Genomic DNA, 26,412 nt, shown 5'->3' with positions numbered 1-26,412 from the left:
ATGCAGTTTATGCAAGTCTTGCATTGCATTTGGTTAGATTCTGTAGGCGTGGCTCATGAAATGTACAGTGAGTAACAAACAAATTTGCTGGTAAAATACCTGTTGCACTACTTCGATATCACAGGATTTGTGTAATATGTTAATGATGATGATGATGATGATGATGACGATGACTACTGCCCGAAGACAGCTGGGATAGGCTACAACAGGCCCGCGACCTTTGTGCGGATAGGAGGATTAAAAAATGTATGTATGGATAATAATAATAATAATAATAATAATAATAATAATAATGATAATAATAATAGGCTCCAGCACGCCCCGCGACCATTGTGAGGATAAGTAGATCAGAAAATGGATGGATGGCGAATAATAATAATAACGTAAAGATATTTATTGTGATTGAAATAAGAGACGTAATGTGATGCAATGCAAGATCGATACAAGTAGCTTAATTGTGATTTACAGTAAATTGACTCTGAGACAAGAATCAATAAGATTCTAATCGTCTCTATTTGGCTAGGTGGCAGCGGTCCGATTCATCTGGCCTGTCATTGGCTGGAATTCTGATTTCCTCGCTCCGATTGGTTGAGGCTGAACAGCGCCCTGTATGCTGAGCTGTGATTGGCTGGACCCGCAGCGACTCTCTGCATCCTGTTCCCACAGCCAGGACCAGGCACAAGAGCGCTGGGAGGGGGGGAGCTGCAAAGCGCGGCCGGGAAAGCATCACACTTGGAGGATGTGCAATATCATTTTCCTCATCCGGAAGAGATGTTGACACGCGACATGTTAGCAAAGACCGACGTGACCGCTGGGACCAATTCTCGAGCGTTTTCTTCTTAACGTCTTGTGCAACAGAGCGAAGGTCCAAGACGAAGAAAGTGTCACCTTTACCTCCCTCCAGGTCACAGCAAAGGCCACCAACATGCCCGTCCAAGAACCCGACAGCATCCTAAGCTACCAGGTACAGTTTGCCGCGTGTTTTATGCTTTGCATGCATGGCATGTGTTGACTATTAACCTGCATGCGCACAACCGGTAACCAGTCATGTCACCTTCATGAGATGTTTTTCGGCAACTTTTTAAGGACACTTCATAATTGCTCCATCAAGATTTACCGCACCTTTAAATGTTTTATGTCAAAAATAAATGCTCATAAATCATAAGTTTAAAACCGACGCCAACTTGTCTGCTGCGGAGGACATTGTTGTTGTGCCACACGCACTCAAGTCATTCAGGTGTTATCGCGTTGCAACACGGTGACGTCACGGATGCTCGTTAATTATCAGGTTCTGCAAAAGTGGTCGCCAGCGCAAAAACGCCGATTGGCCAAATTGGCTCGTGTCGTGGTGTGTTTCACATTACCCTCAAATGACCTTGACGCCATTCTCTCCCGCCGTCTGCATGTGCGTCCGGATTATTAGTCATTACAGCAGTGGGACGATGAAGTGGGGTTCTTAAGCATACTGCAGCATGCTGCATGATAGGATGCGTGATGATGTTTGATCTGAGCTGCGGCCAGGTGCTGATGCGAGGGACGGCCCGTAAGCGGAGAACCAATTGAGCAAACATATTTGCTTTTAGCAGGGACTCAGTGTGGTTCAGAACTGTCATGCCGTGACAATGATCACAAATGCTGTCACTTTATAGCCTGGAAATATATGTCAGGAGATGATGAAACTAAAAGTGAACTCACCACTGAAATCCATGTGTGGAACTATTTTATAGAAATATCCTGTTAATCCCCCTTATAGTTGCCTATCTCAACCGACTATGGGTACATCCTGGACTAGTCACCATCTAATTACAGGTTAACTATAGACAAACAACCATAACAATCACCACCGAATAATGTGTTTTTATTATTGTGGCAATAATTTGTAGTCATGTTGAACTACTTTGCATGATAATGATAGCTTTTTTTGGTGGGGGTAATATTTGTTTTAGAGGAGGAGGAACCATATTTGGTAACATATTCTGCAGCGCTGACTGCTGGGAAGTAGGTAATTTCCCACTGGGAACCTCTATGAGCTGACCAAAGACTTCCTTTCAAAGCAGAACAACAAACACGGCCGATGACGTCCTTTGCCATTTGAGGTGAATTGCAGGCACTTGTGATGAAAAGTCAATTTACTTTGGCATTTACTTTTCATTTCGATTTCACATTTACCACTGCGCTGCTATTGTTGTGTGACGTCAGATTTCTTAGGCTCAATCAAGCCAATCGTATCGTTGCTTCAACTTCCACAGGAGTTGAAACTACAAGAGTCAGAAAAAAGCACTCAAGTCAAGTGAAGCAAATGTTGTCATCAGACCGTGCTTTTGAGTGTTAGAAAATGAGGTCAGAGGAAAGCCTCTCTGTGGAACTGAAACAATGTAGAGTACATTCACACACAAAAAAAAAAATAAGAGAAATAAAACTTCGGTAACATGAATTTGGACTGACTTTAGGTTGAATAATAACAACAGAATATTCACTGTGAGGCTCAGAGAGAAACAATGTACTGGTTTGCATATTGCATTCCGATCAATTACAATCTGGCATGATGCGTTGTAAATTTGCCCCCGTTTTAATTACCTCAGCTGTCACAGCTCTTTGCTCCTTTTAAAGTAGCTCCACGATTTGGCACGTCTCCCAATAAACTTTCATTTTAATCAGTTTAATGACTCCGAGATGGGCTAATGCAGCACATTTGGGAATTGGAATTAAATGTAAAACATTGCTGTAGCATGGGACAATGCCACTAGTGACATTCAGTTTTTTTTTTTTTTTTTTTTTATATAAGACGCTGTACCGCAACAAAGGAACTTTTTCATAGGCATAGTTTGTCTTTCATCCAGCCATAAATTCATCCTTCATCATTTTATCCTTGCAGCAATGAATTCCGTACTAATTGTCGAATCAAGTGAAGCCGTAAGTCAAAGGGGGCCATTGGTCATGGAATCGTTCACAAAGCTGACTTTCATGCAACTGCAAAAAAAAAAAAAAAAAAAAAATGCTAAACCGTTACGGCGTACTATTTTTGATTCATGTTTTTTCATCTGGTGGTACCGTGGTCAAGTGATTAGCACAACCCTCTTACACTTCTGAGGTTGGGGAGTTCAAATCTGGGATCTTGTTTCCCTGTCTGTCTGTAGTTTGCATTATCTTTTCTGCCCTCCCCCCCAAAAAAAAAACAAAACAACAAAAAAAAAAGAAACAAATTTTTGTAAAAACATGCTCAAGTTTTGTCAGTACCAAGCACACGAATAACCTCTGATTGCCTCTCACTGATATCGCATAAAATGAAGTGTATTTTAACACTCCTCCAATTCTCAGTCACCGCTTCAATCCATCATGCAGCCACAAAATCCAACTAAACTAATCTTCGTCGAACTAAACCAATTAGAGGTGGAAGGCTGGAGAGCCGAATGGAACATGAGGCTTTGAGCGAGGTGCATGCAGTATGACTCATTCTGCCTGTGGGCTGAAGCAGTCGTTAGAACGGCAGCTCTCCCCTTTCCTGTCTCGCCGTTACATCCTGTCACGTATTGATGAGCGGGCCACTGTCACACGTCTGCAGTTATCAAACAGCTAGTGTGTAATTGTGTGATGTGAGGTGTGTGCGTGTGTGCGTGTGTGTGTGTGTGTGTGTGTGTGTGTGTGTGTGTGTGTGTGTGCGTGCGTGCGTGCGTGCGTGCGTGTGTGTGGCTGTGGCACGGAGAGGCCGTCATGGTTGTCCTCAGACACGAACCTCGGTCTGGAAGTGACAGGTCCAGTTGTTTGAGTCAAGATCTGCGTCCCCGCTGTCAAACCAGGGTGCTTCGTTGAGACGAGATGGGTGGAAGAAGTCCGCACGGATTGATTTAAAACACGTTTGTCGAGTGCTGAATTAAACAGAATCAGATCTGCCAGATACAGTTGGGTCAGCTTGTTGCCAGAGGAAGTTTTTATTGTAATGTGCTAGTCTATCTATTTAGTTATCAAGCTGCTATTCTTTCTATAATGAACTCAAATTTCGATAAGAATGTGTAAAAACCATAATTTTATTTTTAGTTTGATGTGTTACATAATCTTTTTTTTTTTTTTTTTTTGCCAAAGGGAAGCATAACATTGACTTGCAATGGAAGGGCATGTTACGTGCTAGACCAGGGGTGTCAAACCCATTTTTCTAGCGGCCCACATTTTAGTTACTGTTTCCCTTGGAGGGCCGTTCTGACTGAAACCAGAGAAAAGTCGTCAAGAAAAACGGTTTATTCAGCGGTTGTGTCAGTTACTGTAATGGGAGATTTTGTCACAAGAAAAAGCTTACAATATCTCAATTGTTTGTTACATATGAGAATTTGAAATTTTGGTACAAATTTGAGTAAGCATCATGGAAGTTGATTTGCTTTCGCGGGCCACATAAAATGATGTGGCGGACCAGATCTGGCCCCCGGGCCTTGGGTTTGACACCTGTGTGCTCAACGCTCAAAAATTATTTGAGAAAATTCAATTGAAATACATCAACTGGAAAGCAGGTTTGGACATGGAACATAAAACCTAAAGAGGAGGACAAAATGGAAAAAAGTGACATGAGCGGTGCACTTTATTGAAGATTTGTTAAGCTTTGTGAAATTGATCATAAAAATCTATGTCCGTGATTTTGGCGCATAAATGTCTTCCTTTTCATTGCCCGATGTGTAGTTACTCAGATCGTGAAAGAGTGAGTTGTCAAGTAAATTTATAACGTGACATAAATCATTTTGTACCAGTCTCCTGTATGAAGAAAAAGTTTTTTTTTTCCAAAATGCTTCCCTTTTTAGTTGAGTTTTTATTTGTTTTAGGTTTTTTTTTCGGGGGCGGGGGGGGAGGATCGGGTTCCAAGAATGAAAAAAAACCCCATTGTGCAGTCAAAACAACAGTCCATTCAAATTCAATCCACAAATCAAAAATCAAGGTAATGCAAAACAGTCCACAAACTTTGAAGTTCAATAAGTGCAGTGAATAATATTGCCTCTAAAGTTCGGTGCATCACAACGCTAACGTCTTAAATGAACCTTGGATGCCCTCGCGTTCCATCTTTTGTTTGACAAGTTGCCAAAGTGGATTTATGGCTTCCACATAACACTATAAGACACTTTCCCACTGGCTTTTAGATATGAGTCATAATCAATCTGGATGGATGGATGGATAGATAGATGAGTAGAAGTGGTGATGCTAATTAGTGCTTTGGAGCGTTTAAGTTTCAATGCTTCATTTGTCATAAGCTGTACACAAAGTACAAGGACTTGAAGTGTTTGTTGTGACTGGGGGGGAGGGGGGGTGAAACCAAAAAATGAGCTTCCGTGATGCAATATGTGCAATGCCGTGCACTTCATGGCACCCAGCATGCCTCACGCCACCGCAGTCCCTAATGGAGCGACAGGGAAAATACATTGATTGACCTGCCTAGTGGAAGAGGGCTGGGGGTGTTTGGTCGGGGGCGAGTGCGACTGAAATCAGTGCTGCTCTATTTGTCCTGACAAATTCGATGTCTCTCAATGACAAGAACATTCATACATTCAGATGTGTGACAAGCTTGCTTCTAATCTATTCATTGCGTGACAAAAGAAATTCAAGTCAAGAATTGCTCTCGAAAGATGTTTGGATGTGAAGATTTTTGTCACATACATTTCGGTCCTTGAAAAGATACAGTGTTATCGGTATTGCTCTGTTTATAGTGTGATGATGTAATCTAAATAAGGAAAATATGAGATTTCATTCGATGTTTATGTATTTTTATTATTTATTCATTTTGAGAGCCTGGCAATGTGATGGTGGCGATTAGGCGTGGACGTGTCTCTGCATCAAATGGTGGCTTAACAGCATCCTTGAATAACTAGGACACTGTGTACGGCTGCTCTTTTTTTTTTCTGTCGTAAGAGTCGTAACATCCTTCCGGGATGCATTCGAAATAGCAGGACACTTGAGAGACATCTTTTACATCAGTTTGTTTATTAAACAAAAGGCGAATGATACCGCCAGTCTATTTTGGGCTTTTAACACGTCGAAGGAGTTATAACCGTTGTTTTCACAGTGCTCAAAGAATTTATTAAGACAGTAAGACTCCAGCACAAGCCGTGTCATCACTTGAGTGTTTTGTCGTTTTTATATTTTGGGAATGGTTATCTTCTTTTTGTACGTGAATGGCGATTGAAGTTGAGAATTCTGTGTTATTTGTTCTTTTAGCCTAGCTACCACTAGTATTTATGTAGTGTCTGTGTGCATATACAATGTCAAACCCTTTGGACTTAGCTGGATTTTTATCCAGGAAATGTTCATAAAATGTGATCCCATCTTAATGTGGTGTTGCTTCATGAAAGATGCCATGCCGTATACAAAACACAAACCAGTTTCTCTTCTCAAAAAGCGTTATAAACACATATAAACCATACCTCACACAGTTGTTACGGTTCCAGAAGGGTCCGGAACAGAATCGGACTCTCAAAACGTGGACTCAGATGGAATTGAACAAAAACAGTTTATTAATACAAAAAAGGCAAGACCGACAAAGTACGACAAATGTCACTAGGCACAATAACCAGGGAAAAACAAAACTAACCAAAAACGCTTGCAAAACAATAAGAAAAACGGAAATAGCTTGTCGTGAAAAGACAAGATAGCCAAAACAGGAAGGATACGAAACCGAGATTAAGCTGAACAACAAAAATACTTCCTATGAAGAATGCAAAAATGAGGCGAGAAAATACGTGGCGTGAACAAAAAAGATCGTCTAGAGCACAGGTGTCAAACTCACGGCCCGGGGGCCGGATCTGGCCCGCCACCTCATTGTGTTTGGCCCACGAAAGCAAATCAAGCATGTCAACTTTTCTATTATGCTTGCTAAAGTCTGAACTATAATTTCAAATTGTCATATGTAATCCATCATAACTTTAAGATATTGCAAGCATTATCTCGTTACATACTTATTACATTAACATAAACAATGGCTGAGCAAACCATTATGCTTGAAAACTAGTTATCCACCAATGTGTTGTGGACTGACTATGTAATATGTGGAGGTGATTAAACATTTATCCAGTTTCACCAAATTTACAGTCATGATGACCCTCTCAGGGAAACCGTAACTACAATGTGGCCCGCGAAAAGAATGAGTTTGACAGCCCTGGTCTAGGGAATTCAACACTTGGAGACAAAGGCTTGGCAGCTTGACAGTCCTTAAACACATTGACATGAACATTGGCAGCAGGTGTGCATGCTGGAGGGAAGGCCCTCCTCTGCCACCTGCCGGAGACACGCAAGAACAGAATCATGACAACAACTAAGAGCTATTAACTTGCTACAAAGGGTCCCCAAATCATATCTGAAAGCCATGATGGCCATCATTCCACAGTAAAACAGATTATCTATGAATGTACAAAGTCCAGCACCGTTGTGTCTCTTCTCAGAGAAACAAATTTCTCGCTACATGACAGGATTTTCTTTTGCCTCTTCTCACATGATCTCTTTTCCACTTCCTCTGGCACTTGAAGGAGACGCAAGGACAAGGCAGCCATTTTGCATCTGCCCTTTTCATGGAGGAGTGTCTCTAATCTGCATGGAGAATGAGTTTTTAGAATCATCAACTTTCCCCGGCCGCGTGTCACTGTAGTTCAGGGACAACGGCGTAGCAAAGGGTCGGTTGCCCGGAGATAGAAGCAGGCAGCCGACACACACAGGATGTGCCCCGTCCGTGGAAACGTGTGCATGTGTTCGCAGAAGTACGTGTACTCACCTGCAGAGAGAAAACCCTCTAGAGTGTCTTGCCAGCCCCTAATTATGTGCAAGCGCTTAAACGTGACACGAGGGAGGTGAGTGCTGAATGATAGGGTACCATTAACCTGCGGATAGGAAAGAAAAACAAAAATGCTTACGTGAATATGCAATTAGGCAAATCGTAGCGCGCGGAGTAACAACAGATCAGAAATGGCAACGTGGTCACGTGGGGCTTTCATGTGTGTGTGTTTGAACCAAATAAATCCGCACTTGACGATCTGATGGTGCATTGCTATTTTTGGGACAAAGAACTTTCATAGTCTCCCTCTCGTCTTGCTCTTGTTTGGTGTTGATATGTTTGGTAAAGCTCCAACTCTAATGGTGCCTGCAGCATGAGCCGCAAACCCACACGCTGCATCGAGGCTTTTGCTTCACCAGCCACAGCTGCAATGACTGATAGCACTGTTTGTTTGTTTGTGTGTGTGTGTGGGGTGTGCGCACAAAATATGTGTGGGAGAGAGCGAAACATCATGTCTATTTTAGACAAGAGATAGACGTTCGCCGAGGCTTTACTCAGATTTCTCAACTCCCCAAATCAATTGAGTGAGCACCTTTGACTGCGGTGTTGATATTTTCTTCTATTTTCTCCAGAGGGAATTCTGAATCCGGCTAGAACTTTTAGACGTGAGGATTATACAAAACCTCAACAAATTGGAGCCTGAGTTGAAAATGCTTGAATTTGTTTGCCTCGGCATAACATGAGAATACATTTAGAAATGAAGCAGTCAAGATATGACTAACTTGCAAGCTCTAATAGTTTGAATTCGGAACCGTAGAGGATCATTCTATGCAATGAAAATTCGAAGCCAATGAAAACAGCGTCGTTAAAAAGAGCGCACTTCACATGACGCGTGTTGCAAGTGAGCATCCTCAGCTGAGCGGCGTGCTTTTCGCGGCATCGCTGGGTTAACTGCACAATTCTATTTTGGTGAGAGAACATATTTCATAGTCCGTCGTTTTAGTCGTTGCTCACACTTCACCCCCTACTTACACCAACTTGAATATTAAAACTCCGAATCAGTGGTTGGCCTCAGCATGGCTTCTCCAATGAATGGCTTTTTTAAACACGGTTCTCTTTGGGACAAAGTCGGGCATAGATGAGAAAGCATGTTTTCCACTGAGGTTTAAAAGCGACAGCTTCAAATATTCTCATTTCCTCACTAATTCAGACTCACAAGCCTTGCTAATGACATTGGGAGGAAGATACATGGTGAACATTGCACCCGGTGAGCAGTGCATTAGCTCCTCATTTAATAGCGGAATGAAGAATGACTTTGACAAACCGCATGAAATAGGCCTGCGCTCTTGAATTTTGGTAGTTTAGTCTAAAAATCTCCTGATTTAGCCACCAGAGGGTCAAAGGTTTGACACCTGTTGTGGATGATGATAGTAACTCATTTTGTGTCATTCTATTAATAATAAGTATGACTTTCTGTATCGAACCACCTCAACCAGGATTTTTTGGTTTAAAAATATGCTTTCTGTGGAGTGCCTTGTAGCAGTATGGTTTTTTTAAAAAGTGGATAGTTGAACTGAACAATGTAGCTATAAATAGATGACTTGTTTTTGTTGGGCAAACTTCTTCTAAATTCTTGTGAGAACATGCTGCTTGACAGAGTTACATTTGCATGTGTGTGGTCAGATCAAACACTAATGTGGAATTGATTGAAGGTCATCCAACTCCTCATCTGTCTGCTTTCACTTCCAAATGTTGTTTTTCTTCGTATCCACACATTGCGTTCTCAGACAAACACTCAGAGCTCTACTTACAGTATTAGCATATCGATTATCCAACCGAAAATGGAATGAGGTTGTGACCTTGGGGATGCGCGGTATTTTCGATGCACAAGTTGGCAGCAAAAAAGAAAAAAAAAAGTGTACATGTTCAATGCCCTGAATGCCAGCTCTCAGAAACATTATTCATTAGGATTCATTGTTGTTGTGCGTGTTTGTCTTTCATTCAGCGGCCAGATGAAGAAGTGGTGATAGACCAGGGTGGGACCAGCTCAGTGCTGAACATCCACTATGAGAAGGAAGAACTTGAAGGTGGGTACAAAGAGGACTCCAACAACTTTCATTTGTGCCCTCTTATTGCTGAGACACAAGCTTTCCCTCTTAATATTTCCTGAAATGAAAATTCATGATGTTTGGTGTCACAAGGGCATTGACTTTTCTCAACGCTGATCAATTACAAAATATTGGGCGGTCGATGGTGAGATGACAGACAGAAATGCAAAGGTGTTGGACTGTCGGGACTTCAATCGCTGCTGACGCTTAGCTCAAACAAAAAAACAAAAACAAACAAACAAAAAAAAGATCTTGGTCTGTCTCTGTGCGGCCGGTACCAAATGGGCCGGTGGTTGGGGACCACTGATCTTTGAGAAATATGGAACTCAGTCCTCAGTTCCTCAACGCACATTTTCTTTAGATTTATGTAATAATACTCATATGATGAATCCTATGGTTAATGCATTTATCTATACAGTGGTACCTCTACTCACAAAATTAATTGGTTCTGGAAGAAATTTCTTAATTAGAAAAAGTTGTAAGTTGAGACGCGTTTTCCATGTAAATGCCCTAATCCGTTCCAAGCCCCAACAAAATTCTGACATAAATGTTTTTTGAAGCATAAAAATGCGGCAAAATATGTAACAAATGCATGTTACAATGAGATTATTGCAAAATAAATGAGAGTTGTGCATAATGTAAAAAAAGCAAAGAATAAAGACTAAAAATGATGGTCATTTAACTTTTAACAGCGTCCTCATCGTTTTTTGCCCTCTTTAGTTCATGTTCTCTCTCAGAAGTGTTTTTTTTCTGACGTTTTGTAAAGAACTGAGCAAAGGACGTCTGCTTTTGTCGGCTTTTAACAATCCTTGGAAAATGTCCAAGGCAAACATGAGCATAGTGAGCGATCGCCCGACTGGTGAACATTTTTTCTGGGTTCTTCACAGTTACGTGAAATTACCGGAACATCTCATGGCCCGAGGGGCGAATGACGAGGACGCTGCATAAACACACACCTATCCATCGACACACATAGACACATACGGTAGAGTACCTAACCGCTTATCCTGAACTGGGTTGCGGGATGGTGCTGGAGCCCATCCCAGCTGATTTCGGGCAAAAGGCGGACTACACCCTGAACTGGTCGGCAGTCAGTCACAGGGCACATATAGAGAGAAACCACCATTCACACCCACATTGACACCGTCACTGAGTGGGAACCGATCCCACGCTGCTCACACACAAGTCAGGCGAATGTACCACGACACCACAGCAATGACACCCCTGTCACCTTCTTTTCAGGCCACCGGACTCTCTTTGTGGGTGTTCGGATGCCCCGGCAGAGCCATCGACACCACAAGCCTCATGGCTCTCGGCATCGTAAGAAAGACAGGAGGACGGGAAGCATTACAGTGCGAGAAAGCCAAGGAAACGAGAAGACACCCTGTCACGGTACGCGCAGAAAACACATTTTCTCCGTGGAATTACACACTGTAGGATACAATTCTAAATATTTTGGCACAAAAACCTACCCATAAACACTGCAAAAGTGTGACAAGTCATCTCATTTCATAGAGAGGCAAAATTGTGACTCACGTGTTGTCACTTTATCAGACACGCCGTCCCAGCGGGTGCAGTTCATTCTGGGAACTGAGGAAGATGCTGAGCATGTGGCCCACGAGTTGTTCACAGAGCTGGATGAGATCTGTGTGAAAGATGGCAAAGATGCTGAGTGGAAGGAAACAGCCAGGTCAGTATTTTCCCCTGGGATCCATTGGTAACAAAACCTGCTAATAAAAGCTTCTGGCTGCTCGGGCAGAGACGCAAATTCACAATTAGAGCCTACGAGAGCATTTCTTGACCAGGAAGAGCTCAAGTGCTCTCTCACATAGAGGATTTCAAATATTTAGCTATTGGTTTATGTTTTGGCAGATGACATCTTTATCAGTCTATAAAAGACCGTCTTTCAAAAACAGGCCCTCTCAATATGCTTTGTGATGTGCTTCTCATTTGTTTAATCACCTTGTCTAAACTGTGTCTTGGTTTCACCGATGTCCTCTTTGTCTTTCTTCAGGTGGCTAAAGTTTGAGGAAGATGTGGAGGATGGCGGCGAGAGGTGGAGCAAGCCGTACGTGGCTACGCTGTCCCTCCACAGTCTCTTTGAGTTGAGGAGTTGCATCATCAATGGGAGCGTTTTGCTTGACATGCACGCTGACTGCATTGAGGAGATCGCAGGTGCGCATAAATATGACGACTCCATTTGAAATTCATCCAAAATGGACTCCTTTCTCCGTACCCGACAGCTACTTTAAATATACTAGTACAAATATAGTCGTACCGCTATTTACGAACGTCTCTTCATATGAAAATTTCAAGTTATGAAAGGCCTCAACAGGAAAATATTGCCTCTTGTTACGAAAGAAATTTCAAGATACGAAAGGTAAAAATACAGTATGGGTTGCTCCTCGAAGCTCCAAGTTTCCTGAACGCAACATACTTATAGCTGCTCTGCCATTGGGTGTTACCAAGCATCATCCTGGCATCCCATTGGCTAAGAGGGACCTCTACCATATGTGTCAATGTGTGTAGATAGATAAATAGATGTTGTGTCTTTGCAGCATCCTCGTTATTCACCCCACGGGCCATGAGGCTTTACGATAGTTTTACGTAACTGTGAACCACCCAGAAAAAGCGTTCACCAGTCGGGCGATCGCTAACTATGCTGATGTTGGCCTTGGACATTTTCGAAGGATTGTTAAAAGCCGACAAAAGCAGACATACTTTGCTCAGTTCTTTACAAAACACCAGGAAAAAAAAACACTTCTGAGAGAGAACATGGACTAAGGAGGGCAAAAAACGATGAGGATGCAGTTAAAAGTTAAATGACCATTTTAATTCTTTACTGCATTCTTTGTTTTTTACATTATGCACAACTCACATTTATTGTGAAATAATCTAATTGTAGCATGTATTTATGACACATTTTAATGCATTTTTATGCTTCATGAAACACTTATGTCTGATTTTTGGGGGGGGCCTGGAACGGATTAGGGCATTTCCATGGAAAACGCGTCTCTACTTAAAAAATTTTCTAGTTACGAAATTTCTTCCAGAACCAATTAATTTTGTCAGTAGAGGTACCACTGTATATCATTAACTAAGTGCTTGTGACTGAATGACCACTGTCTAGTTATCCAGGCACACGCACACACATACACACACACACACACACACACACACACACACACACACACACACACACACACACACACACACACACACACACACACACACACGTACACATCCACACCCATTCTCCGGTGAAGACACTGTTCATCTTAATTATTTGTCGCAATACTTATCAACAATGATTTAACAAGGTCGGAAACAATTAACCGGCATGAAGATGCAACACATTATTTCTACACTCCACTTCAAGTGTTTGCAGTTTCGTAAGATCGCTTTGACAACATTCCGAGGAAATCACAACAACAATAACAAATTTAGGTGTGAACCGTGGTGTATTTTCAGCCATGTTTCAGACGTCTATGTGGTGGCGGTCCAATTAGCAGGGCTTATTATTATACTGGCATTGAACTCAACAAGTCAGCACTGGCCTTGAGATGTGCTCAGACTTAATGTGGAATGTGTGCGTGCGTGTGTGCACATGCAGACTGTCTGACAGCACTAAATAAGTTGGCTTAATGACTCAGCATCTTGGAAAAGACAAAGTGGAAGACGAGGCAATAAGATCAAGATGTGCTGGTGATTGGTTGGACAGTTTCATTATTGAACAACGTCTTGAGAAATATAACACCAGCAACAGAAATTAAAGAAATAACTTCTTGTTAGAGGATTTATATCTCAAGTTAAGGCAAGCTTTGCATTCTCGCGTCTTTTTTTCTGTGCGTGTCACAGACATGGTTCTGGATCATCAGGAAGCGTCTCATGAGTTGGACGACAGCGTGAGGGTGAAAGTGCGAGAGGCCTTGCTCAAGCGGCACCACCACCAGAATGAGAAGAAGAAGAACCTCATGCCCATCGTGCGCTCCATCACAGAGGGGACTCGCAAACAGTCCGAGCTTCACTTAACAGGTTTTTTTTTTCTTTTTTGTACATTTGATTTATAGTCAGCCATTGCAAGTGTCGGCCACCAAAGAATGTTTTTGTGAGCACAAAACTGCAAACAAGTTTCATTGAATAAAAATTTACTGCGTTTGTAACGGTCGTTGAGATATCAACATCGGTCAAAAATGTCGATTTAAATCTATGGTTCTTTGTAAAGATATGTTATTTTTTCATCATTCAAGAGACCGTTTTCACTTGAGTTATCCTTATTATTGTCGACATCTGGCTGAATTCATATGTATAGACATATCATGCACTCCATCACAATTTCATAAAGTACCATCCAAAGTACTGTCAAAACTTCTCAAAATTAACAGAATGGGTAACCAAAATTGTTTCTATATTTTTGTATGTATTTTCTTTCCTTATTTTAGGCTTGAGGTTTTGGGGTTTGGGTATTTATTTTAATTTAAATCAATTAATTAATTTTTGTATATTTTTACTGTTTTTGGAATGGTTAGTACAAAAAGGTGAATTCAGTTTGACTTTCTCTTCGCTTGTTGTGCGCACGCAGCTGTGTCAGCCACATCTCCTCAGCCTGCACCCCTTACAGAGCCACCTAAGAACGGCGCAGGACCGGAAGGGCATCAAGTGGACCTCAGCAAGGTAAAATAGCATTTAGAGCAGAGGTGTCAAACTCATTTTTGTCACAGGCCACATTGTAGTTACAGTTCTCAAGTGGACCTCAGCAAGGTAAAATAGCATTTAGAACAGAGGTGTCAAACTCATTTTTGTCACAGGCCAAATTGTAGTTACAGTTTAGTTACGGTTTCCCTTGGAGGACCGTTCTGAATTTTGGGAAACCATATAAATGTTGAATCCCCTCCACATATTACATACACAGCGCGCAACAAATTAATGAATAACTAGTTTTAAAATCAGAATTCAAGAATAATGACTGTTATTGTGGATTACATATGACAATTTGAAATTTTGGTCCAGACTTTAGCAAGCATCATGGGACTTGACATGATTGATTTACTCTCGCGGGCCACAAAAAAATGATGTAGCAGGCCAGATCTGGCCCCTGGGCCTTGACTTTGACACCAGTGATTTAGAGCTTTTTTTTTTTTTTTTGAATGGTCACGTCCTCCATGAGTGCTAAGTTCATATACACTGTATTCTTTCGTGTGTCCCAGCACTTGTTTGCATATACAGTATGTGAATAGAAACTACGAGGTCCACATTTTAAAAATGAAAATTATTCATCTGCAGCTCATCTGTTTTGCCGTCTTGTCAACAATCAAATGAATCCTGTGAAAGTTAAAAGGAAAAAAATGATATAAAGGAGCTTTCACGTCGGAAAAAAAAAACTATGTATGATACCACGATGAAAGGGCACGTCACTGAAAACAATTTCCACCCAACTGTCATTTATCAGGTGGACCTCCACTTCATGAAGAAGATCCCAGAGGGAGCAGAGGCCTCAAACGTGTTGGTCGGAGAGCTGGACTTCCTGGAGAGGCCTATTGTGGCTTTTGTTCGCCTCTCCCCCGCTGTACTGCTCACTGGCCTCACCGAGGTCCCGATACCCACCAGGTTGAGAGCAACGCCTTGTGACACTCAAATGAACAACACTTCCAATGGTGTACATTCAGTATAGTGTGGACATGATATAGTTGAAGCTGTCAACTCATCCCTTTAGGTTCCTTTTCATTCTCCTGGGCCCAGATGGAAAAGCTCAGCAGTACCATGAGATCGGACGCTCCATGGCAACCATTATGACGGATGAGGTTGGCCTTCAAAACAATCCCTCTGTTCAGGCTGAAGAACTCTGACACAGCCGACATGCGTCGTGTCTTTTCTCCAGATCTTCCACGGTGTAGCTTACAAGGCAAAGGACAGAAGTGACCTCCTGGCTGGGATAGATGAGTTCCTGGACCAGGTGACTGTCTTGCCACCAGGGGAGTGGGACCCTTCTATCCGTATTGAGCCACCCAAAAATGTCCCATCTCAGGTACACTGTGGGGTTTTTTTTCCCGCTTTGATTGGTGAACTACAATCGCAATATGCTGAAGATAGCTGACCTTGATTTGATGTGATTGAAGGAGAAGCGGAAAATGCCCGGCGTCCCAAATGGCACAGTTTACCAAGTAGAGGAAGAGCAACATGCAGAACACCATGGACCCGAGCTGCAGAGAACCGGAAGGTGAATTCATGTCTGCCAGATAAACCTCACTGTGTTACGCAAATGATATTTTTCATTTGCGTTTCCCCAGTAGCGATAGCAGTCAGAATAATTTTCAAATCATCAACCTTTAGATAATATCGTGGGACACACCCTTTAATCCCACATCACTATGCTTCTAACTGCGTGTAAACAGTGGGCGGAAGGTATCGTTCTGTTCCGGCATGGCTGTGTCCCAACGCACGAAGCGAGATCCCAAAAGGCGCGCTTACCGCCTTTGGGTTTCACTCAAAACTAAACGATTCCCACAGAGACACTCCAGAAGCTTGTACAATCTTCAGAATTTTCTTCCTCAGAAGAGTCACATTTTCCCTATCTGCCATTGTAATGACCGCATGTCCCATTAGTTTTGTCCGTATAGTGTCGTCAAAAGGTCTTAAGAGGTCTTGGAGAGAACAAATGATGATGTATGTTGCCGGCATAATGTTCTCTCTGTGCACTTTGTTCCCTTTGTGTTGTGACCAGGTTATTCGGCGGTCTGATAATGGACATCAAAAGGAAGGCTCCGTTCTATCTGAGTGACTATAAAGATGGTCTGAGCCTGCAGTGTGTGGCCTCGTTCCTCTTCCTCTACTGTGCCTGTATGTCTCCTGTCATCACCTTTGGGGGGCTGCTCGGAGAGGCAACAGAGGGACGCATTGTAAGGGCAAAAACACTTGCACAGAATGTCTGCACAGAAACACATATTTCTAATTTTTGTGCGCTACAATAAAAAAAAAAAACAACCCAACAACAAAAAACAAAAATGTTAATACATATTATACATATTTCCAGAGTGCCATTGAGTCCTTACTTGGTGCATCCATGACTGGAGTAGCCTACTCGCTGTTTGCCGGCCAGCCTCTCACGATTCTGGGTAGCACAGGACCCGTGTTGGTGTTTGAGAAAATCCTCTTTAAATTCTGCAAGTCTGTATCAAATTAGCGCAGTTCTTAGTCACATTTTTATTTTTTTTTGGGTATGCTCTGCCTGATATGTGTTGTTCGTTTGATTCTTTAGGGACTACAACCTGTCCTACCTGTCGCTAAGGGCCTGTATTGGCCTGTGGACGGCGCTGTTGTGTCTGTTGCTCGTGGCTACAGACGCGAGCTCTCTGGTGTGCTACATCACTCGCTTCACGGAGGAGGCCTTTGCTGCCCTCATCTGCATCATCTTCATCTACGAGGCCTTGGAGAAGCTGTGCCACCTGGGAGAAATCTACCCCATCAACGCTCACAGTGATCTGGACAAGCTGACGCTAGCATAGTGAGGAACACAGTTTGTGGTTGTTTTTCTCTTGGCAGAATTTTCAGAATTGCTAACAAACTGACAGATGTAGAAGTAGAAGTAAAATTGCACGGGAGCAAGAGGGTGCACCTTCTTTGAAAAGTGAGAGCAGCTGTCAGGTGTGACATTAGACGAGTCTATTGAGGATTCTTTACGCTTACAGAAAGATAAGTGGTAGAATTGTAGCTCAGAAATTAGGTGAGCATGCTCACATTCATATGCAACCTAGCTTGTTAGCATTGAGTAATTTTTTGTTTTTGTTTTGACCCCTTTGAACCAACAGTGCTCAACTTCTTTTTACACTTGTTTGTGTGACAACGAGAAGCAGTAAAAAAAGAGAGAGGTGTGTGTGAGGTGCATTTGAAACGTGACCCGTTGACATCATTTCTGTATTAGAAGTGGCTAACTTCAATTTTCACTTTCACTTGAAACATTGCCCATAACAACTTTTATACTATCAATACTATACTTTCTATTCCTTTTATTTGCTATGGATTTTTTTTTTTTTAATTCAATTTGACCAGCATCCTGGAACAGATTGTGTTCAACCTCAAGAGCTTCCACTGTACATGATTCTTATTGTTATTGTGCTCTCTCTGACTTTAGCTGCCGGTGTGCAGAGCCTGATAGTCCGAGCAATAAAACTTTAAAACTGTGGAGCGAGAGAAACATCACAGCTTCTTCTGTTCCTTGGGCCAATCTTACTGTCAAGGTAACTTCATCGGGTCAAAGTATATCAACACACACACACACGCAAATACACACTAAGAAGCAGAAAATGCATTTGTTAGCAAGCAACCTATCCTAAAGGGCAAAAACACTTGCACAGAATGTCTGCACAGAAACACATATTTCTAATTTTTGTGCGCTACAATAAAAAAAAAAAACAACCCAACAACAAAAAACAAAAATGTTAATACATATTATACATATTTCCAGAGTGCCATTGAGTCCTTACTTGGTGCATCCATGACTGGAGTAGCCTACTCGCTGTTTGCCGGCCAGCCTCTCACGATTCTGGGTAGCACAGGACCCGTGTTGGTGTTTGAGAAAATCCTCTTTAAATTCTGCAAGTCTGTATCAAATTAGCGCAGTTCTTAGTCACATTTTTATTTTTTTTTGGGTATGCTCTGCCTGATATGTGTTGTTCGTTTGATTCTTTAGGGACTACAACCTGTCCTACCTGTCGCTAAGGGCCTGTATTGGCCTGTGGACGGCGCTGTTGTGTCTGTTGCTCGTGGCTACAGACGCGAGCTCTCTGGTGTGCTACATCACTCGCTTCACGGAGGAGGCCTTTGCTGCCCTCATCTGCATCATCTTCATCTACGAGGCCTTGGAGAAGCTGTGCCACCTGGGAGAAATCTACCCCATCAACGCTCACAGTGATCTGGACAAGCTGACGCTAGCATAGTGAGGAACACAGTTTGTGGTTGTTTTTCTCTTGGCAGAATTTTCAGAATTGCTAACAAACTGACAGATGTAGAAGTAGAAGTAAAATTGCACGGGAGCAAGAGGGTGCACCTTCTTTGAAAAGTGAGAGCAGCTGTCAGGTGTGACATTAGACGAGTCTATTGAGGATTCTTTACGCTTACAGAAAGATAAGTGGTAGAATTGTAGCTCAGAAATTAGGTGAGCATGCTCACATTCATATGCAACCTAGCTTGTTAGCATTGAGTAATTTTTTGTTTTTGTTTTGACCCCTTTGAACCAACAGTGCTCAACTTCTTTTTACACTTGTTTGTGTGACAACGAGAAGCAGTAAAAAAAGAGAGAGGTGTGTGTGAGGTGCATTTGAAACGTGACCCGTTGACATCATTTCTGTATTAGAAGTGGCTAACTTCAATTTTCACTTTCACTTGAAACATTGCCCATAACAACTTTTATACTATCAATACTATACTTTCTATTCCTTTTATTTGCTATGGATTTTTTTTTTTTTAATTCAATTTGACCAGCATCCTGGAACAGATTGTGTTCAACCTCAAGAGCTTCCACTGTACATGATTCTTATTGTTATTGTGCTCTCTCTGACTTTAGCTGCCGGTGTGCAGAGCCTGATAGTCCGAGCAATAAAACTTTAAAACTGTGGAGCGAGAGAAACATCACAGCTTCTTCTGTTCCTTGGGCCAATCTTACTGTCAAGGTAACTTCATCGGGTCAAAGTATATCAACACACACACACACGCAAATACACACTAAGAAGCAGAAAATGCATTTGTTAGCAAGCAACCTATCCTAACCTCTCTGAAGGTTAACGCTGATAAAAGACATTTCATCGATTAGCTTTTCTTCACCGGGCACAACCAAAGTTTGTCTTGGGAACACTCAATGGGCCATAACGGCGCTCCTTCGGTCACTCATTCACTCACTCATTCACTCACCGCAGCTGCTGTTTCACGAATTTCCCCGCCCCTCAGGAGCAACTCAGTTCCTTGCAGAAGTCTTTGCTCAAACAACCTTGAGACAAACTTGTCCTCGTTCTACAGGAATGCGTGAGTCTGCAGGGGGACTTTGTAGGGACGTCGTGTGGCCATCATGGCCCCTACACCCCCGATGTCCTGTTCTGGTCCGTCATCTTGTTCTTCTCCACTTTCTTCATGTCAGCATTCCTCAAACAGTTCAAAACGAGTCGCTACTTCCCCACCAAGGTAATCCGCAAAACGACGATGGGGGCTGCACATGCACACGCACGTGCGCGCACTAAATTCTATTCATCAGATTTAGGCATAGGCGCAGATTAGTCACCGCATTCCTTTGAGGGGTCTTTCCGTATGCAATCAGGTGCGATCCATGATCAGTGACTTTGCCGTCTTCCTCACCATTGTCGTCATGGTATTGCTCGACTACATCATAGGAGTACCCTCCCAGAAGTTAAAGGTGCCCAGCAAATTCCAGGTAAATTGTGGAGGGTGTTCACATTCCTGAAAATAAGATTCGATGGGGATTATATTTGCAGCTTGTGTGTGTGTTTCTCTGTTAGCCCACCAGAGATGACAGAGGGTGGCTGATCAGCCCAATCGGACGCAACCCCTGGTGGACGCTCCTGGCAGCCTCTATCCCTGCTCTTCTCTGCACCATCCTCATCTTCATGGACCAACAGATAACCGCTGTCATCATCAACCGGAAAGAGCACAAACTGCTGGTATTTGATCATGACTGTTGTTGACCGACCAATCCCATTTACGCATACAGTGGAACCTCAAGTCCAGATTTGTTCAAAACTGTTTTTTTTTCTCATTTTCCCATTGGGAATAATGGAAATGGAAATAAATTGTCACCGTGATAAAAGCTTTATTAAATGTAAGTATTATTACTTTATCAGCGGCCATGCAAAGTGTAAAAATAAGTTACCATGCATTGCTGCAGAAAAAAATTATGAGCAGTTTATTTTATTTTATTTTTTTTTAGGTCTTCATTCTGCAACCTATTTTAGCAAGTTGGAAAGCAGCCCGGGAGCTCCGTTTGATTTGGCCGGCAAAGCTGCTTATTAAATGTACATTTTGGTCCATAGTCTTCTCTTCTCGCTTCACACTTTTGAATATACTACTTTTGTAAAAAACTGTTTCAAAAAGCTAAAGCTATTACCTACACACATCTTAATTTTTGATCTCGACTCAGCTGATCCCATGTAAGGTATGCTGAGGCCCTGCGTGACATTATGACGATTCTTGTGACGTAATGCTTGTCAATTTCGAAACCCTGAAGTTTAAAATTGAGCCAAAGACCTCAAAAACATTTGACTTTAAATGCTCCTCTATTTGTTTCCCAGAAAGGTTGCGGGTACCACTTGGACCTCCTGATGGTGGGGATGATGCTGGCCGTGTGCTCCGTCATGGGTTTGCCGTGGTTTGTCGCCGCAACTGTCTTGTCCATCACTCACGTGAACAGTTTGAAGCTGGAGTCGGAAAGCTCAGCTCCAGGAGAGCAGCCTCGTTTTCTGGGCATCAGAGAGCAGAGGCTCACTGGCCTGGTCATCTTCTTGCTTATGGGATGCTCTGTATTCATGACTGGCGCCCTTCAGGTAAGTCCTGCCACCCTCTGGTTGGCACATACATTTCAGCCAGAGCATTACTTGACTAAGATTTGATGAATATCTTTTCTTCAGTTCATTCCGATGCCTGTGTTATATGGTGTCTTCCTCTACATGGGAGCCTCATCCTTGAAGGGCATCCAGGTAAGGTGTTATGTGACATATACACTCAGCGAACACCTCATTAGGTACACCTGTCGTCGAAGTGGATCATCTACACAAATTCAGACTATGGCAAAAACAGACCATGCAAAACGCTATCGCTAATGCTAAAAAAATGTTTATGTTTGAACACAAACAGTGGAGCAACTCATTTAAAATGAAAAATATGACAGAATTTCACTTTTAGTAAGAGAATAATAGAAATAGAATTCTTCTCCATTTATTTGACTGTACTATACTGCCTCCTAGTGGCAAAGGTGGACACACCAGAAGGAGTTACATTAAAACATGACGCAAAACTGTTTAACTCTTTCCATTTATTTATGTTATTAATCTACATTTTCCGTATAAAGTACAATATTATTGAGTGTTATTTCTACTTATTAAGAACACTAACAAAGGTTTTTGGTGGGGGGGCTGGGGGGCAAATGGATCATTCTAATTTCCATTCATTTCAATAAGGAGAGACGATTTGAGATAAGAGTGTTTTGAGGCACAAGTGTGGTCCTGGAACAAATTTAACTCATATCTCACTGAGCGGTGAATGTTCGCTGTTTGCACACAGCCCGAATGTTGATTTTTTTTCGTCTGGGTTCGTTCAAGATCGCAAATATCGCAAAGACGTTTGCCTGACATTCGCCAACAGTTTTAATGGTCGCAAACAATTTTTCTTCTCGCAAAGAAATGTTGAATGCGTTCAACAATGTTTTTGCACAAAAACTGGCATATGGCTTGCACTCATGCATGTAAAAACCTCATTGCTTGGCCACAGTTCTTTGACCGTCTGAAGTTGTTTGGGATGCCGGCCAAGCACCAGCCAGACTTCATCTACCTGCGTCACGTGCCCTTGAGGAAGGTTCATCTGTTTACGCTCACACAGCTGACCTGTCTCGTGCTTCTCTGGGTCATCAAGACCTCACCCGCTGCTATCGTCTTCCCCATGATGGTGAGCTGACTACTCACGATGGACGGAATAGAGAAATACTCTTATTGTTTTCTCAGTTCCTTTCTACTCAAACCACATGTTTTTCCTGCTCTATTTCTGCAGGTGTTGGCTCTGGTATTCATCCGCAAACTGCTGGACCTGTGTTTCTCCAATCGGGAGCTCAGCTACCTGGATGATCTAATGCCGGAATGGAAGAAAAAAAACCTCGATGATGCTTCCAAAAAGATTGAGGAGGTAGTTGAAATGCAAAATGTAAATGCTCTGTTGAAACACAAAAATAGATACAAATATTGATCTGTGCATGTTGATGCAGGAGTCGGAAGTTATGCTCAGTACAAAAAGTGAAGACGCTCCAATTGTTCACATTCCCCTGGAGAGCAGTAAACCAGTGCAGGGCTCAAAGGCCCATGACCCCAGGTGAGCATGGTTATCGGGTCGATACCGGCCTTATTTTAAGGTATCGTGGAGAATGCCGATACTAACCATCGATACTTAAGGCAAAAAAATAAAAATAAAAAAATCAGATAGTCCTCCTCAGCAGTAGTTGGCTCTATACTGTGGCAGTTTGACACACAGGTGAATCATCTTCATCAGAAGGAAAAGTCTTTGTTCGCAAAGCTATCAAAAAGAAAAGGGGGAAAAAATGATGTAAAATGTACTCAGTGCTCTTTAAGGCATAATTTAAAAAAAAATTCTCGTGTGATATTCACGTCATTCCACATCTGTTATTTAGCTTGTCTTCAAATTCATATTGCTAGCGAGCCTTTTTTCGATGATGGGTTTTCTCCAAGCTAAATGCTAAAAATGGCTTTGCAGCATGGGGTGAGAGCGCCACCTGTTTCTTTGGTATGCAACGGGCAAATGTGATCTATGTATGATTCTAAAAAAATAACAAATATAAATGTCTCATCCATGTTTATGTGGACACAGTCTTGTCCTAATTGCCTTTCCTTTCCTGTGTGTCATGTACAATACGTTGCTATGTTTTTGGGTGCACCCTCTTTGTACTTAACACTGTGACACTTACCACTCCCTCTCCCAACATCGATTTTGAGCTTCTTCTCTCCTTCTCACCTCCTCGCTCCCCAGGTGTGATCCCTCTGATATTAATATATCTGACGAAATGTCTAAAACCACCATGTGGAAATCTCTCAGCTCCAATCAAAAGGACTCTCGTCCTGTTTCCGCTAAGAAGGCAAGGCGAGACCCTGCGTGGAAACGCTCTCACTGCACTCACTCTGTTCCCTGTCTCTTCCCCCACTGTTATTTTCTCAGCTCCTCAGCTGAACTGTGCACACTGTTCTCTAAACCTGATTTGTTTGCTTTTGTAGGATTGAAGAGCTCGCCTTCATTGATGAGTAAAGATTCCTACAGTGCACGCAACTGTGCCACGGGCAGTTAACTGTCGAGCTGGACCCCCGGGATGTGATTTGTCTGTTTGGGACCGTTGGCCACCGGAGCGATTTGGGAAAGTCTCTGGAATCACTACGAGCGCCACACAACACACATACACACACAGGAACACAGCCATCCAGGTAGAACGAGTTTTAAAGCAGGCTGACAGCAAGAGAATTCAAAGTGGGCCCAGTCTTTTCTGTTTAGAGTGAAGAACATGTTCCCACTAACCAGAAGTGAAAGTCAATGAAAACAATGACATGTCTGCAACATTTATCTGGATGTAAAAACAAATTGGGTCTTCTTTGGCCACTGTGCCACCTCTAACAATTTGAGGGAAATGGGTAGTTTTTGCCTGATCCTGCTAACCTGACAAATAAAGCAAAAGACAATGACTAGTCGACTGATTGGTTAGTGTCGGAATCCGCACTTAACTTCATGCATTTTAAGATTACTTTTAAGTCTTGTGTCAATATTAATAGAGTAATTTATTTTGATGGTAATTTTATATTTGTAAAAATTGAAAAAAAAAAAGTACGTTTTTATCCAAGTGCTTCGCTTTCCATTAGAACCGTTGATCTCGATGCATCGTCGTCCTAGAAAATCCGGAGTGTTGACGATAAAGTTGGGACTTCACCAGAGTGTTTCGCACTTTCGCACGGCAGATTTTAGTGTACAGACACGACATGAATGAAATTGTACAAAGGTGAAGCACAGCGAGACGCATTCCCAGCTTTATGCATGAGTGGATTCTTAAATACAACACGTCCACACTCCACAAACTTATATATTTGGCCATTCTGTAATTGCATAGCTGTGAGGGTCAGAAGATTCCAATTAATTATTATTTGAATCGATTTTTTAGAAGTAGATTAAAAATAAAAGTATAATTACTGTGCGTCACTTTAACCCTACATGTCCGTTTTGTGTCGCCTGAATATTACACACTTGGCATTGATGAAAACAGCCAAAAGTATATTTTATGTCTGTGCCTCAGACAAGCTTGTTAAAACTCCCGCAAGGCACTTTGGTTGAGAGGATTTTGGATGTGTTGGAGGCTTCGAGTTGCAGAGCATTACTTTTGCTTTATTTTTGATGAGGTGGGAGTGGAGGGGGTTGGTGGATTATATAAGCAATAATTTACTCAAAGTCCATCTTGACTGAACTGCAAGGATCGCAATTAATAATACGTTTTTGTTAATCAGGGGTCCCTTGAGTGACATTTTTAATTACATTCTGAAATAAGTCCACACTTGAACAGAGGCGCATTTTCATCCATCACACTAATTCTTCAATCACATGCACTTCGTGTAAAGGTGAGGTCATACTTGATCCGCGCTCAGACTTAACACTTTATTTATAATAATATGACGTTTCATTTTTATTTTCAAGAGATCCATGAAACAAAATGACTCTTATTGTAATGATTTATTTTCGCTAATGATATTCCAACCTGTTCTCCTGATTCTCTGTATATAGCTCGAGATGCTCGGTGGCTTCATCGAAAAGCTGATCGAGGCATTTCTCTGCCTCAAAATGACCGTGAATTCAATACGCTAGAAGAGTAATGTGAAAATGATGTTATGTGTCTTAGAATCTGCTTTTAATTCTCCTGTAAGTAGGAAACGTTATTTTTTTTTTGGTCTTTTGCACTGTGTATTTAATCTTACAGATTGCAGTACATCGGCCCAGTAACCTCTCACTGTATCGTGTCGTCATGTTGTGACACTTTCTTCTTGGCCTGTACGATAGTTTTTGTCTATTCACGTCCTGTACTTTAAGTATATGTTGAAACATTGGAATGTTAATATTCTGTGTTGTCTACTGTACGAGGCGGACCGATAGCTGAGCTAATTGATGGTATGCTGTAATACTCACACTACTGTACAGTACGTATATTCAAAGCCAAGTCTGAGTTGAAATTGAATGAGAAAATAGTGATGTATATATAAATGTGAATATAAATATTTTGAAAACAATCACACGCCAAAGCAAACTGTTCGGTGATGTGTGCTCCGAGCATATTTCTTTTACTCGTGTGTTATGTATCCTGATTTGACAACACGATAATGTATTAGTGAATGTATGGCTGATATGCAGCAGAATGTCATCAGATGTACGCTACTGGAGATCGTATACAGTCGAACTCCCACCACCTCCCGTAGCATCATTATTGATTGTTTTCGAGCATCGCAAACTAAATCTTGTCACAATTAACCGGACTCTTCTTTTTCAGCATATATGACAGTACAGTAGAGAAGATGACCTGCTGATGAGCGCGTGTAGTAAAGCTGTGCACTGTGGCCCTCTGCTTAACATGCGACCAAGCTTCAAGGTCGAGTGAAGTTTTCAGGGAGATGAGCGAGTGTCCTGCAGTTGAAATGGAGCCATATAGAGCGAGTGCTCTCTCTACTTTCAAACACTCAAAGAATGTCTTAGAATAAACTACATGTTTTTATATGTACATATATGTAATGTTGGTTTTTGGATGATGTAAAAAGAAAAATAAAGTAT

The 26,412-nt window shown here is 42.0% G+C and overlaps 1 protein-coding gene and 1 long non-coding RNA gene across 2 annotated transcripts; one reads left to right on the top strand and one right to left on the bottom strand.

Annotated features, from left to right (window-relative positions):
- The first annotated feature begins 364 nt into the window (after positions 1–364).
- slc4a8 (solute carrier family 4 member 8) lies at positions 365–26,412 on the top strand. Its single transcript, XM_019881258.1, has 26 exons — positions 365–964; positions 9,741–9,822; positions 11,086–11,235; positions 11,398–11,533; positions 11,858–12,018; positions 13,702–13,878; positions 14,426–14,517; positions 15,293–15,450; positions 15,557–15,644; positions 15,722–15,868; positions 15,960–16,060; positions 16,565–16,739; positions 16,874–17,007; positions 17,099–17,344; positions 17,972–18,077; positions 19,852–20,013; positions 20,147–20,260; positions 20,346–20,507; positions 21,135–21,386; positions 21,471–21,539; positions 22,330–22,503; positions 22,606–22,737; positions 22,817–22,920; positions 23,593–23,698; positions 23,835–25,105; positions 25,293–26,412. Exons 1-25 carry the CDS (start codon positions 926–928, stop codon positions 23,838–23,840), a joined length of 3,273 nt encoding a protein of 1,090 aa, XP_019736817.1. The 5' UTR covers positions 365–925; the 3' UTR covers positions 23,841–25,105; positions 25,293–26,412.
- On the bottom strand, positions 11,137–11,897 carry LOC109522574 (uncharacterized). Its single transcript, XR_002169582.1, has 3 exons — positions 11,806–11,897; positions 11,380–11,488; positions 11,137–11,227 (listed from the first exon to the last, which is right to left on the bottom strand). It is a non-coding gene; the product is annotated as an uncharacterized LOC109522574 (long non-coding RNA).

The sequence above is a fragment of the Hippocampus comes genome, unplaced genomic scaffold (assembly GCF_001891065.2).
Source record: "Hippocampus comes isolate QL1 unplaced genomic scaffold, H_comes_QL1_v1.1 scaffold68, whole genome shotgun sequence".
NCBI classification, from domain to species: Eukaryota; Metazoa; Chordata; class Actinopteri; order Syngnathiformes; family Syngnathidae; genus Hippocampus; species Hippocampus comes.
This window is presented reverse-complemented; position numbering and strand designations above follow the sequence as displayed.